Source organism: Apium graveolens, chromosome 2 (assembly GCF_009905375.1).
Source record: "Apium graveolens cultivar Ventura chromosome 2, ASM990537v1, whole genome shotgun sequence".
NCBI lineage: Eukaryota > Viridiplantae > Streptophyta > Magnoliopsida > Apiales > Apiaceae > Apium > Apium graveolens.
In genome coordinates this window covers 34,657,436-34,671,372 of record NC_133648.1, presented here as the reverse complement: position 1 = coordinate 34,671,372, position 13,937 = coordinate 34,657,436, and the positions used below count along the sequence as shown (strand labels likewise).

General features: G+C 33.0%; 1 protein-coding gene and 1 long non-coding RNA gene across 8 annotated transcripts; one reads left to right on the top strand and one right to left on the bottom strand.

The window, feature by feature from the left end:
- Window positions 1–3,461: 3,461 nt before the first annotated feature.
- LOC141707280 (putative nucleoredoxin 1-1) lies at window positions 3,462–7,457 on the top strand. Of its 4 annotated transcripts, none has more exons than XM_074510348.1 (4): window positions 3,462–3,915; window positions 4,947–5,485; window positions 6,042–6,292; window positions 6,572–7,457. In XM_074510348.1, the coding sequence occupies exons 3-4, from the start codon at window positions 6,095–6,097 to the stop codon at window positions 7,034–7,036; spliced, it is 663 nt and encodes a 220-aa protein (XP_074366449.1). In that variant the 5' UTR covers window positions 3,462–3,915; window positions 4,947–5,485; window positions 6,042–6,094; the 3' UTR covers window positions 7,037–7,457. The 4 variants fall into 4 exon arrangements, with proteins under 4 accessions (XP_074366449.1, XP_074366448.1, XP_074366446.1 ...); XM_074510347.1 differs by having other exon boundaries at window positions 4,947–5,810; XM_074510345.1 differs by having other exon boundaries at window positions 3,463–3,915; window positions 5,643–6,292; window positions 6,572–7,455.
- A 3,522-nt stretch (window positions 7,458–10,979) lies between these two features.
- Window positions 10,980–13,603, bottom strand: LOC141705897 (uncharacterized). 4 transcript variants are annotated; one of them, XR_012568525.1, is made up of 6 exons: window positions 13,343–13,603; window positions 12,899–12,978; window positions 12,002–12,157; window positions 11,754–11,908; window positions 11,553–11,658; window positions 10,980–11,156 (listed from the first exon to the last, which is right to left on the bottom strand). It is a non-coding gene; the product is annotated as an uncharacterized LOC141705897 (long non-coding RNA). The 4 variants fall into 4 exon arrangements; XR_012568526.1 differs by lacking the exon at window positions 10,980–11,156 and having other exon boundaries at window positions 11,514–11,658; window positions 11,754–11,911; XR_012568524.1 differs by lacking the exon at window positions 10,980–11,156 and having other exon boundaries at window positions 11,514–11,658.
- Window positions 13,604–13,937: the final 334 nt, after the last annotated feature.

The following is a 13,937-nucleotide window of genomic DNA, read 5'->3' as shown; positions in this document are numbered from 1 at the left end:
CTACTCGATGGATGAGCTATATCTCTACTCGACGGATGAGCTATATATCTACTCGACGGATGAGCAATATCCACTGAGAGTGGAGAAGTCATTAAAGCTACTCGAGAACTCAAGAAGATATCGACAAGCCAATTTTAAAGAACTGAAGATTGGAGATATCGACAAGTCATTCCTTCACTAGAGAACTCAGAGTTATCGATAAGTCATAGTGAAGATGTGAAGACTAGAGATCTCGATAAGCTGAAGACCTCTACAAGTCAAACTCAATATGGAATGCTAGAGATCTCAATAAGCCTATGTACTTATCGAGATGTCAAGTGTTCTATTAATTCAAACTGGAGATCTCGAAGTACAGTCTTAAAGTACAGAATTGCAGATCAGTTTAATATCCAAGATAAACAATCAACAAACAATCCAACAGCTGGATTGACAAGTCTACAAAAAGCAGCTTGAAGAGTGTGCAAGATCAATGGCAAAGATTAACTGACAGAGGAAGATTAAAGTAAACACGGGATGCTAAAGATATGCTAAGCCAGAAATGGAAGATCTGTTTTTCTATAAATAGAAATGATAAGTGACAGTTTAGAAAAGCTAAAAGCATGTTTATTATCCACTGTGTAAACCAGCAGTTAACTGAGTTATAAATTTAATACTGGTCCTCTAGTTAGATGTAACAATTTAGATCAAATCTCTCGTATCACTCTTAAGAAGAAGCTGAGCTCTTTAACATCAAAGAACTTAGAAATTTTATAGCAAAACAGTCTGAATTTTTAATATAAAAATTAAGTGAGTTTTGAAGATTTGTGTTCTTTATTTTATGCAAGTTTATATCCTGCATGAACACTTTTCTATACAAGATTTAATTTACTTTGCTCAACTATTAACTCTCAATAAAAGCCTAAAATCAGAAAAACACATTCACCCCCCCTCTGTGTGTGATTCATTACCTAACAGAGGATATTTCTTTTTATCCTAGAGCCACTGTTAAGACTTCTTTCAGTGAGCCACCCACTCTTGATCATATTCTACCATTTTTCACCCTTAATCAGTCTTTGGTAGTTGATAATGCAACCCATGATATTTTTATTTCTAGAAACAAAGTTCATAACCAATAATTTCAAGTCATTAATTTACATAAACAGCATAAAGAAGCGTCTAATTGGTCCATGAATGATGTTAGTGCTATGAGTCTTATTTTGATGCATGATCTTATCTCTCTAGTGGATAATGTTGTTCTTGATGGTGAGTTTCACATGTGTGTTGATTGTGTTATAAAGATAGCTTTCCCATGGTCTGGTATTGGTTAATAAATATTTTTTTGTGTGTCTCCCATAATAAAGTGTAGGTATGAGGGAGTAATTATGTGTGTGTGTGAGTGTGTATGTGTTATAGGTAATTGTGATTCTCCGTCATACCCATATCAGATATTCTCGTCCTTTTATTTTGTCATTTTTCTCTCATTTGCATATATTAAGTACAATGCATAATTTAGGTATGAGGGAGGGGTTTAGTACTTAAAAAATCCAAAAAAATTGAAAAAATGAAAAACAATTCCAAAAAAAAATCAGAGATATTTTAGCTAAGTTGTCCAGTTCACTCTTGTACTTTAGTACTAGTTGGTGTTAGCAAATTTTCAAAACTTATATATATGTAATGCCTTGAGATGATTTGAACGTAGTTGAGTAAGGTTGTCTTCATGAAACTTGTGTCAAACAAATTTTTGCTTAAGAGTCCAAAATGATACATTTGCGCAAGGTCTTTGTAGGAAAGATTGTTTAGGGAAGTTTTATATATTTGAGATGATGGGCACAAGTAATATAATTGACTAGTCTTATTTTGTGGCCTTTGTTACTCGATTAATTAAGTCCGTAGGGGTATTTCAAAACCTAGTGCCTTAAAACCATCTGGTTTGGGAGTCATTGGCCCAAACCTCTCTACACGGGAAACATAGAAAACTTAAGAAAATAGACATTGCACAATCAGTTAAAAAATGATGAAGAAATGATGAAGAAAAAAAAAGAAAAAAAACTGTGAATTTTAGCTAGATACTTATTTTGATAGAGATTGGGTCTGTTCAATATTGGTTGAAAAAGAGAAAATGTACTTACTCAATTGATTCTTCAAAAGCCTACTTTCACGCCACACCTTGGGATTTTGTGTAGACATTCATTCAATATAAGTGGATTGTTGATACCTAAATCTTGGTTATTATTATAAGAGTATTAAATGCATGTATTTTCTTAAAAATTCTTATGTTGACACCAATGAATGTTAGTATTGATAGATTTTGGACACTTGCTAGAGTATTTCACAGATTCCATGAGCGTATCCTCTATAAACCCTTAGGAGACAATACTCCTCTTGTAGATATCGTCTATGAGTTTAACAGATTGGTAAACCTAAAATTTCCCATCATGCCAACGAAAAGGATCATAGGACTTTTTTTAGTTTGCATTTTTCTTTTATTTTTTTCTCGAGGGCGAGCAAAAGATAAGTATGGGGACATTTGATAGGTCCATATTACTGCATATTATTAATACATGTTTTATGTCCATTTTCATAATTTTATTAATAAATAATTATTTTACTTTGTTTTGGAGGAAAATAAATAAAATCAGATTTTGGGCAGGAAAATGTAGAAAAGGCAAGGGGTGAAGAATACTTGAAGCTAAAGAAATTCGAATACTTATTGGAGAAGAAGAAGAAAAAGAAGGAAATATATCTTAAGCATGATTTGCTATTACAAGACTCAAGCCTTCATATTTTCCTTATATATATGGGTCTCCCCTCTTATATTTTAAAACACACCCAACATTGAATACCTAGAACACCAATCTAGAGATAGAATTTTATTAGTTATTTGTTTTGCTCAACTTTTTATCATGTGTAGCTAAATTTATTCCCTATGATGAAGATAAAGTTAATTTAATTGCTTTGATATCTCTCATTCCTATTATTGGATTCTCGTGATTTTTCTTGGTGCTTATTTGTTCAATTGATAAAGTAAGTTTGATATATTACTATTACCGGATTTATTTTTTATAACATATGTTTGCTCCATTAAGTTTTGATGAGTTACTGTTGGATAACAAATTTCATAATATATGCTTGTCTCGTTAATTGATATAAATTATTTTTGTGAAGAAAAGAGAAATGATTTTAGGGCGAGTTGATATTAATTATGATTGATTGACAGATACAGATTCCGTGGTTTTCATATTATTTTTGATTTTCTAATTAGTTTAAAAAAATCTCATCTCAAATATACTTATCGAATTTAAAAACCAAAATTTATTAAAAGTGTAAATAATTGAAGTTGATTGAAATAAATATTTCAATTCAAAACCGATCTGATTATTTGAGTGATCCAATATAAATAAAATACAAGTAACAAAAGTTGAGTAAAAATTTATATTGATAACCTATTGGATAAATGAGGCAACAGGAACAAAGCCCAACCCCAGTTTTACGTATCGGAGTTGTATCAAACACACACGTGAACTTCTGACCCAAAAAACACACACTTGAACTTCTGACCCAAAAAACACACACACACACTTGAACTCTTACCAAAAAAATCAGGACTTGAAGAAAGCCAGGGCTGATGACGATATCAAGAGGTTTGAATCTAGGAAGTTGTTCAAAGCGGAAGAAGAGTGATGATTGTGATGATGGTCTTTTATTATCACCACTGAGAAAGAAAAACAAGAAAACAATCTCTCTAGTGAGATTTGCCAGGCTAGGGAGATTTTTTTAAAAGGCAAAGAAGAGGGCAAGTAAGAAGAAGAGGAAAGCAGCAGCAGCAGCAGCAGCGGCATCTAGTGTGTAAGAGATTAAAAAAGGATATGTAGTTGACATATATACTCTTCTCTCCATTTACGCAGGAATTATCTCCTCAAATGAGAAAATCAAAGGGTACCCTTGTTTTATACTTATTATGTCTTAACCTAGTACAAACACTTATCATGTTTCTTTATTTATCAGTTCTATGCTTAGATTATTACATATGAATACTTGTTGTATATTTGGTGGTTATTGAAAAGACTTAGCTTCACTTTTAAATCAAAAAAAAAAACCCGTTAATTATATGACAAGAAGAAGTTGTTCTTTTCGGATTTTTACTTGGCGAAGCTTTACAAGTTTCAAATTACTTTGACTTGAAACAGAGGACATGTTGGTAGTTGGAGAATAGCCATTACGACTAGCTTAAACTATCCCAATAAACATAGTTTAACAAATGGAATGTATAAACTAAGAGTTCAACAAGACAGGTTCGAACCTCCTTTATCCTTAATTGTTTCTAGTGTCCTCGGTGAACGTAAATTTTATTAGAGTGTTGCTGTTACGGAATCAAGAAAAAGAAATGAAACCTCTGCTTACTCTTTCCAGCGCCACTTATTGTTTTTATATGCATTCATATTTTTCTCGAATAAGGGATTCAAACTCTCTATACCCCGCTATGTGCTATCTTTTTTTGTCGAGTCAGTATGTGCTACCTTTTCTTGTCAAGTCAATGCGTATTACCTTTAATCATAGAAATCAGTATAAATTAATACATGGATTTTTTGGTCAATGTCAATAGGACAAATTGATATTCGCTCCACAAGAATTTCCCTAGCAAGTTATGTAAATTATATATGCGGTCCTGCTAACATAATGTAGTATCTTTCTACCATCACTTTTAATTGAGTTTTCATCTCTTGTAAATTTAGTACTGTGGTAGTGAAGGCTGTCACTTAACGCTAGCATACACGCACGCACACACACTTCTCTATAAAATATGTCTTCTTTTCCCTTTTGTTATATAATGATATTTTCTTTTTGCTGACTTAGATGTTTTCCCCTTTATCAAATCATCATATGTTCTCGATAGTACTCGGCAAGATGTTGCCTCCAGCATATTTTCTGCTAGCTGATCATGTGCACTGTATATATTATTTTTTTAGGTCCAGGCTAAGCAGCTGGATGGAAAGGTTATCGTCTTATATTTTATGAACCTTGTTTCTGGGTGTGATGATTAGATACAAGAGACAACTTGCTTGGTGGACATATACAATGAGATGCAGCCTAAAGGCTGTTTGGAGGTTGTTTTCGTTACAGCTCCAGATGCGACTGTTTGTTCCGAGCAAGAAGTATCTTCCACTCCTGAGGAAAAACGTTTTGACGAAAGATATTCTATAATGTCTTGGCTATCCATCCTATTCTCAGATATCAAATCTAGGAAATATATGGAAAATGATTCGGTGGTGGCTTAGGTTTTAGGGATCGTTATCCTGTCTCTTTTGTCATTGATCCCACTGGGGTGGTTTTGCAATGTCAAGCTGACCATTATTTTCAAGAGTATGGGGCACCTGGATATCCTTTCATCGATGGGAAGGTAAAAATTCTTATTTCAGAAGATAATGCAGCCAGACAACATCCATCAATCACAAATCTCTTGGCATCTCCTGAACGTGATTTTGTCATTTCCAACAGTGGGGACCAGGTATACTAGTTATAACATTGTTTAGTGATAATAACAATAATTATAGCTGATTCATAATCTAAATTCTGCAGTAATAAAATGATACGTCTTTCAGTTTGTACATTTAATAGAATTTTCATTATCAACTTAATGTGCTAATGCTACCTACTTGTAATAGTTACTTATTAGTGATCTTGAAGAAAAGGTGGTAGCCCTATATTTTTTTGAGGAGCTTCTTGTTGGAGAGTCTCCTGATGACCTCACACCAAAAAGTGAAGTGGTCAACCGAGAGTTGGCTAAGAAAGGGGAATATTTTAAGATTGTGCTCATTTACGCTCATGACACGGTATATACTTACGACTGTTCAACTAAATTATCATTCAATAAAACATTTAGCATAATGCCTTGGTTGGAACTCCCATTTTAAGACCCAAATTGTAAGAAGTTGCAGAGGATTTTTGATCATCCAGAGTAGTTGAAAGGACTAGGACCCGATCCTACACTAGTTATTATAGGACCTCATGGAAATTTCATTGAAGAGTTTGGTGCAGACATTTGTTGAATTTTGGCATTGCAGCATATCTATTCACACGCGAATCAGCTGCCAAATTGGAGGCTGATAAAGCAAAAATGCTGAAGTTGGAGATGTTCTGGAGGGATCCAAACGCTGAAGTTTGGCGCAGACATTTTTTGAATTTTGACATTGCAGTATATCCATTCACACGCGAATCAGCTGCCAAGTTGGAGGCTGATAAAGCAAAAACGCTGAAGTTGGAAATGTTCTGGAGGGATCCAAACACGTTATTCAGAAAAAAAGATGGTCTCAATGTGAGTTTTTAATTTTCGCAGTGGTGCAAGATGTAAACTTCTATTATCTATTAAAGTGTTACCTATAGTTCTCGTTTACACCTGCCTCTTCCCAATAAAAAATTTGAAGAGAAAAAGAAGAATCGAAATGACTGAGCTTTAACTTGATGCCATAGACAACTACTTATCACTTCGTATTCTAAGTTATGATACTTCTATTAGCTTCCTCGTAATCTAATACTTATTTGCTTAGTGGCTTTTGGATTCCCTTCTAACAAACTTGTCTATGCCACTTTATAGGTCCGATACTCCCAACTTTCAGGGAAGAGAACTATACATCTTTTTGGGGATGGCTGGTTCAATAATTATGTGGATTTTGTTAGGATGCTAAAATCGAGGTATCTCCAGATGAAGAATACGACTAATGAGTTTGAAGTGATCTATATTTCTTATAAAGTGCAGGGATCATTATATAAGGGACATGTTGCAGCCACACGAAGTTTGACGTCCCCTCCATTTGCTCTGGACTCGCCATGGTTGACGCATCCTGCATTTGCTTATGAATCAGATGAAAGTAAGTTGTTACTTAGTGTTTTTCATTTTGGTCGTGGACTTCTTGCATTTGATAAGGATGGAAGGCTGCTGAGGAGAACAATATGTCCATTTGAAACAAAGGATGTAGATTTTCCCTTCCATTATGGTAGTTTGGAAAGTGATGCCGTTGTCGAGTTGGTAATTAGGTTCCGCTGGGGGGACATCTCTTGAGATGATTAAGTCCTTAAAACAAGTAGAGCGTGAAGTGGGATGTTATTTATTTTGTATTCAGCTTTTAACTGCGAAGATTCCAATATGGCATGTCATGTCTGGTAGCCCATCCTATTTATTTTGTATCCTATTTTTGAGTGGGACAAACTGGGATGTTTTTGATATGGGGCGTGTGTTAGGAATATATTGTAGGCTTGATGATATTTTACCAAAATACCTTAGTGGATTTAATTAAGTGTGTTTGTAGCTTTCAACGGATAATCTTACTTTGTTATCCGTTAAAAGAGTAGCTTATATTTAAATAAGTTTTTGTAGCACATTCCTGTATACTGTAATGTCTTAGAGAATCAGAGGTTGTAGGATATTCTAAGTTATGTTGGCTACTAGATTGATATTAAAAATAGGCTGGCTAGTTGTAAATATTAGATGCCTTATAGTTTTGCATAAATGAAATTGAGTCCATTGTTATAGAAATACTTTCAGCGAATGTTTTTACAAGGCTTCGACGAATGATCCAAGTCACTCTCAACGGATGATCCAATAGAGGCTCGACGAATAATCTACAAAGTCTCGGTAGATAACAAATTCAAATAAGAGTTGATAGTGACTTAACAGTCACATGGGTTGATTGTATACAAAAGAAATGTGACAGTTTATTAGCAGGATTTTGAGAACAAAAAAGCATTCTATTTCCATGCTTACTTGAAGAAATACAAAGATGCTAGATAGAGAAATGAAGAAACATGTGACCAGATTTGGACATTTTTTTTATTAGTTTGTCTTTTTCATATGTAACTTGGTGATATATAAACTAAAAGTAACAAGTACTCCCTCAGTCCCTTCCATTTGTTTATATTTTTGAGAAAGTGTCCGACACGCATTTTAAGGTGCATAAAAAGTATAGTTATGTAACTTATTTTTACAATTTTCTTTTTTTGAATAAAAGTTGAAAGTTTTAATTTTTATTCAGAAAAACAAAATTGTAAAAAAATTTACAGAACTATACTTAATATGCACCTTAAAATACGTGTCGGACACTTTCTAAAAAATGTAAACAATTGAAAGGGACGGAGGGAGTAGTAGATAATAATCAATGATATAGAACTGAGATATAGAAGAAGGAATAATCTGTTAAGAATATCTATGTTCTTACTTTGTAATTTCACTTATAATCAGTTGTGTGCATTCTTGCATCATAGAGTTCTCAATCAATATATATCTCTGGTGGAAAGATCAATCCACCAGAAATTTTTTAAATCTTTGTGTTTAATTACTTTGTGTTTGAATACATTTATATTTCATTCCGCACACTTGCATATTCAAACACTTATATACTTAGGTAAATAATTTCCTCAATTTTTGAAAAGAAATCAAGAATTACATTCAACCCCCCTTCTGTAATTCTATTGTTAGATTGTTTGGGAATAACAGCGTGCTAAAATTTCTGTATGCTATATTACGTTCAGTTTAGACGTGGTCTCTAATCATCATATATCTTTGCTTATTTTGGTTTATATTATGTGTTGTTGATGATCAATTCTCTTAGTTGGCTTTTTATAATTGTGCCTCAAGTTCTCTTTGTAGATTATGTCAAGAGTTAGATTAAGATTTTTAACAGTCTCCTTCTTTCATTTTTTCTCCATGCACAATTGATTCTTTTACCAAGACAAAATCTGTATTTTTTGAACATACCAAACAATCCTCTTCCCTTCCCTTTCTTATGTCCTTTGTTCTTCTTGCGTGTGACTACTTCAACCTCATCCCTCTACAAATCAGATGACTCTTCCATGACCTCATTTGCCCTTTCTTCATTTGTCAGATCCCACATTTCATTGTCATTTTTCATTGGTCCAAACCTAAACTCAAGATCTTCAAAAATTGTGCCTCAAATGTTTACTGTAGATCATGTAGGGAGTTGATTAAGATTTATAGATTTGTGTTGAATAAATTTCAACAATGATGATACTAATACCACTGTTTGAGATCCCACCAACATCATACAATGTAATAGCCTATTCCAAAGATCCATTCTGACTAGCAACAATGTGATACTTATACCACGAGAATGACGAGTTCAGGAAATTGAGATACTAGACTTAATTCAACCATAACTTCGAACATCTTTCTAATTTACTAAAAATAGCAAAAAAAAGAATGAATACTTTGTTCACAACAGACACACAAGTAGCCTCGAAGCCAATGTAAAAACAGAAGCTTTACCATATTTTGTACACATTAAATCGCCAAAAACTGCAGAAACATACGATGAGCCCAACCACAACTCAATCAAATTCTTATCAGCAACAATATCGGGAAACTTCTATAGACTCAAACAACTAGAATACAATGGTTGCATCACTAATCACAAATAAAGCACAAACATAAAAAAATCATGGACACACTACGCCATAGATTGGATTCTGCAACCCCAAGAAACCGTTACTAAAGGCCAAAAAAGTGTTGCTAAAGGCCAAAAAAAGGCTATGGCGACTCTTTTTCGGGGTTGCAATTTTAGGCGTTACAATAGAGTTTTTTACAACCCCGATGACACCCTATTGCAACCCCTGGTTATCCGTTACATAAACGTGCTACTGCAACACCAATGGGGTTGCAATAGGTCTTGAAAAGTGTTACAGTAGGGTTTGGGCTATCAATACAATATTTGTGGGCCCCACAATGAGGCCCACATGTGGGGTATTAATGCAACCTTTTTGTAACGCTTTTTAGTATTTTTTGCAACATTTTTAGTGTTTTTGCAACATTTTACACTGATTATTAGCAACACTATAAAGACATATTGCAACGCTTTTACAAAAAAAAATGCTAGGAACTGTTTGTAAATTAGCATGCCTATAAATAAGACATTGTCTTAAAACCAACACAATTCACAAACCATAACATCAATCCACCAACCATAACATCAGTTACCCCATAATAAACTTGAACCAATAAGACTATATTTTGCCTTTTGATAGGATTATTACAATGCTATATGAACATTCTCATGCAGCTGTTTACTAATGCTATGAAATTACATGGTGTTTGTTGGCCATTATTTGACAATGATTCTTCTTCCGTGTGCTTGTTTCTCCCCATGTGAGCCACATTCATATTTTCTTGAATTCCAGTATAATATTTTCTGTCATATAAAAAGTTAATATCAAACCAGAATCCACAAGTAAAGAAAGACACGTACAAGACTAGTAATCTACTACATTAAAAAGAATTAACAAGTTCTAAATAAACGGAAGAAAATAAGTATATGATAATTTTAATCTTTAAACATATCCTATAATATTTTGCAGTAAAATGCGGAGATGGTAAAAGACAATAGGTTAAGTAAGCCATGTGGATCCAGAACCCAACTAGGTAGCTCCATAAGGTTGATTCAGTTCCTCCTGCTTCTTTAGTAATCCGATGAGAGTTTCTTTATGTAATATTCCCCTGAACTGGAACACTTGATCCATAAGATTGTAATTCTTTTCCTCAATTAATCCAGGTGAAAATAATAGAGATAAATGACATGTATAAATATCATAAGTATGATCTAATCAAGTTCTTTCTTAACAACTTAAGATCCTACCACCATAATATCTTAGGATAGTAGATATAAAGATTTAATAAAAAGTAGTAGTTGCGCGTTCTAGTACTTCAGCAAACTCTCTCTTGCATTTGGTGTAGGAAAACCAATTTTATTTACTATCACATCCGACTTATAATTGTACAAGCTGTATAGTGATATGAGGTCAGTTTAAAGAATACTAAAAAGTCTTAAATGCACCCTCTCGATAAATAGACGATCAAGTCTTTTGCTTCTGTTTACCATCTTTTTTAAGTTTACTTAAACTGGAGGTTGACATAGCAATCTTCTCTTGGTATACATGTAGACACATATGCTTTTTTAAAATGTGAAAACTATTTTAGAACCCAAATGAACAAACTTTACTTAAATAAGACAACATAATCAGTGTGTGACAGAAAACTGTTTTTATATACAAGCACGCACCCACACATAGTAAGCAATATGAGTATCGGAATTCTATGCTCATCAACAGGAATAGGAAATGTCTTCTGGATGTTTAGGAACTGCTGACATCCCATCAGCTCGACTGAAAACTTCCTGAGAAGGTTAAAGCAAACATTGTCATATACCTATGCGGGTGGTTGTTTGCAGGTATGTAGAAATAAAAAGCCATAAATTTTAGTTGGTGTATTCAATTAGATATTTAGTGTGTTGGTCATGACAAGTTAAGTGGTCTTAATTGGCAGAGTTCCCTATACATATCCTATATACAATTTATGCTAATGTTAGCAGATTGGTCAAGGTCAGGCATAAATATTTGTTGAAAGAAAAACCGGAGCCATCCAGCAACACGTATCACAATCTATGCATGTATGATCTATAGGGAAAGCAAGGAATTTAAAAAATGTAAATATAATTGAAATTTTATATTTCAGTTATATTAAACGCCTCAGAAGATGAGAGAAAGAAATTTAATACTGTCACAATTCTTACAAACTTAGCCAAGTAAGCCACCATATTACAATTTTTCTGCCTAATCAAATGGAGAAGTTGGGCAGATCAACAGTCAACAGCTATTGAAAAGAAGATCATTCCGCCCCTGCAGTTACATTACAGATCAAACACCAAAGCAGTTACATTAGCTACAATATATAAATTACAAGCTAAGGAATATAAACATGCGAGATCACTTACATATGTGGTATAGCGTCCCTGGTAACTGCGTGTTGCAAAGGTACACGATGATGTAGCATGCTGATTGGTGTTTTTCTGGCTTGAGTTCATGCGTGATGCAGAAACATAATTTGAAATAAAGGGGGCACTGTAGCTGTATGCACTGTAGCTGCGTTCTTCTTGAAAATAAACAAATTTAATTTAATAGATAAATAAAGCACATATTGAATAGGCATTGTCCAGAAGAGTGTTAAGAATATAAAGAATACCATTTAGTGAATCCAGAGCCATCTTCGCTTCTTCCACAGTAGAGAAGTTTAGAAATCCAAATCCCTTTCTAAACATGTATCTATTAAATTTGAGATATGGATGATTAAACTTCAATTTATGTAGTCAGATGCTAATTTCAGGATCTGCACAATTCACTGACATGATGCCAGCAAGGTCAAAAAGAAAATATTAGAATTATAATTAGTACACTAATTAGTACTAATTACATTCTTTAGATCAAATACTTCTTAAACTAGATATTTCAAATCTTGACAAAAATGAAATTAATATTAAAAAAAAAAAGAATTTGTTAACATTCTAAATTTAATACAGCCATAGATAATATTAATCATACATTTTCCCAAGTTGCATATTTTTACACCTTTACTAGTCATTTTTTAAAGATCTTTTTAATTGATCAATAAATCATAAACTAATATGATTAATAAAAAAATCATAAAAATAAAATAAAAAAGGTCAATATTTTAGATTAGGCATATTAATTTATTCACAAATCCTGGCTCCCATTATTTGAATAATTTATCATATCTAGTTCTTATAGCTAAATAACACTAACAAGCTCATTTATTAAAAAAAACAGAGTTTTGCTAAAAAAGATAACCTGATATGTACACTAACAAGCTGATATTATATTCTACTAATTAGGGATGGGGTTTACTATTGTATTCTAATAATTAGGGATGGAGTTTGCTACAACCTTGTTATTTATATTACTAGAACAATATATGCCTCTCAAAAACCAAATTTCACATACAAAAAGATCAAATTTTGATTCAAATTATTATAATTTCAGCATCATAACAACCCCAATTTACGTATGACAGTGAAAGAACATATAATTTTTATTGGATTAGATAAAGAAGGATGAAAAATACCTTTAGTTGCTGACAACTTTCTCAACTGAATTCACCAGAAGTCTTACAAGTACAAAAACACATATCTCTCGAAATTGACACTGAGATAATAGTGAGATTAGGACTCTCTAATGCAATAGAAGTATAAAATATTGGAATATATTAAAGTTGAATCAAGTAGTTAAACATGTGTTGTAAAACTAGTAAAGTCTTACATCCTTTATCTGATAGAGAAATAGATTGAGAGGGAGACAGAGAGATAGAGTGAGAGAGACGGAGGGAGGAGAAAGAGAGGTGAGAGAGAAGAGAGAGAGGGAGTGAGAGTGAGAGAGACAGGGAGAGAGAGAGAGCTGATGAGAGAGACAGAGAAAAAAAATCACAGTATACAAATACTATACACACAACATCAATAAAGCATCGTTTACACACATAAAGTTTAAATAGAAGAGGGAAAAGAGCTTATACCTCATAATCGAACAAGCATAAGTTGTAATTGGTACGTAGCTTGAACCCAAATCTTTTCCGAACCCTAATCGAAACCTAATTGAAATTCTTGAAATTTGTCGCTCCAACCGTTAAAATCCTTGAATCTGTGACTCAATTTTGTTGCTCGAGACCAACCGATCCCTTACTCATTGAACTAATTGCTTTCCCCCAATTTAAAAGATCCCTTACTAATCTGTGAGAGAGATAGAGCGAAAGTCAGGGAGAGTAGAGGTAATTTACCCAAATTAATTTCCCCCTTATTTTTTTATCTGAAATTTTCACTTCCCGCTTGCTGAAAAACTTAGCGGGTCAAAGTTTAATGGCCCAACCCAACTATTTCAGCAGCCTGGTCATTGTCAATTTATTTATATATTTAATTTTATAAATTTTATTAAATTAAACACATCCTATTCATTACAATTAATTGATTACTTTAATTTATTTATAAAATTTTAAAACTATTACAAGATGTTATGTTCTATACTCAATTCATTTAGTGATTTTAATTAAAAGTAATTCATATACTAATATTGTTAACTTGTAAAAATAAATAAAATATATATTTCAATTACTA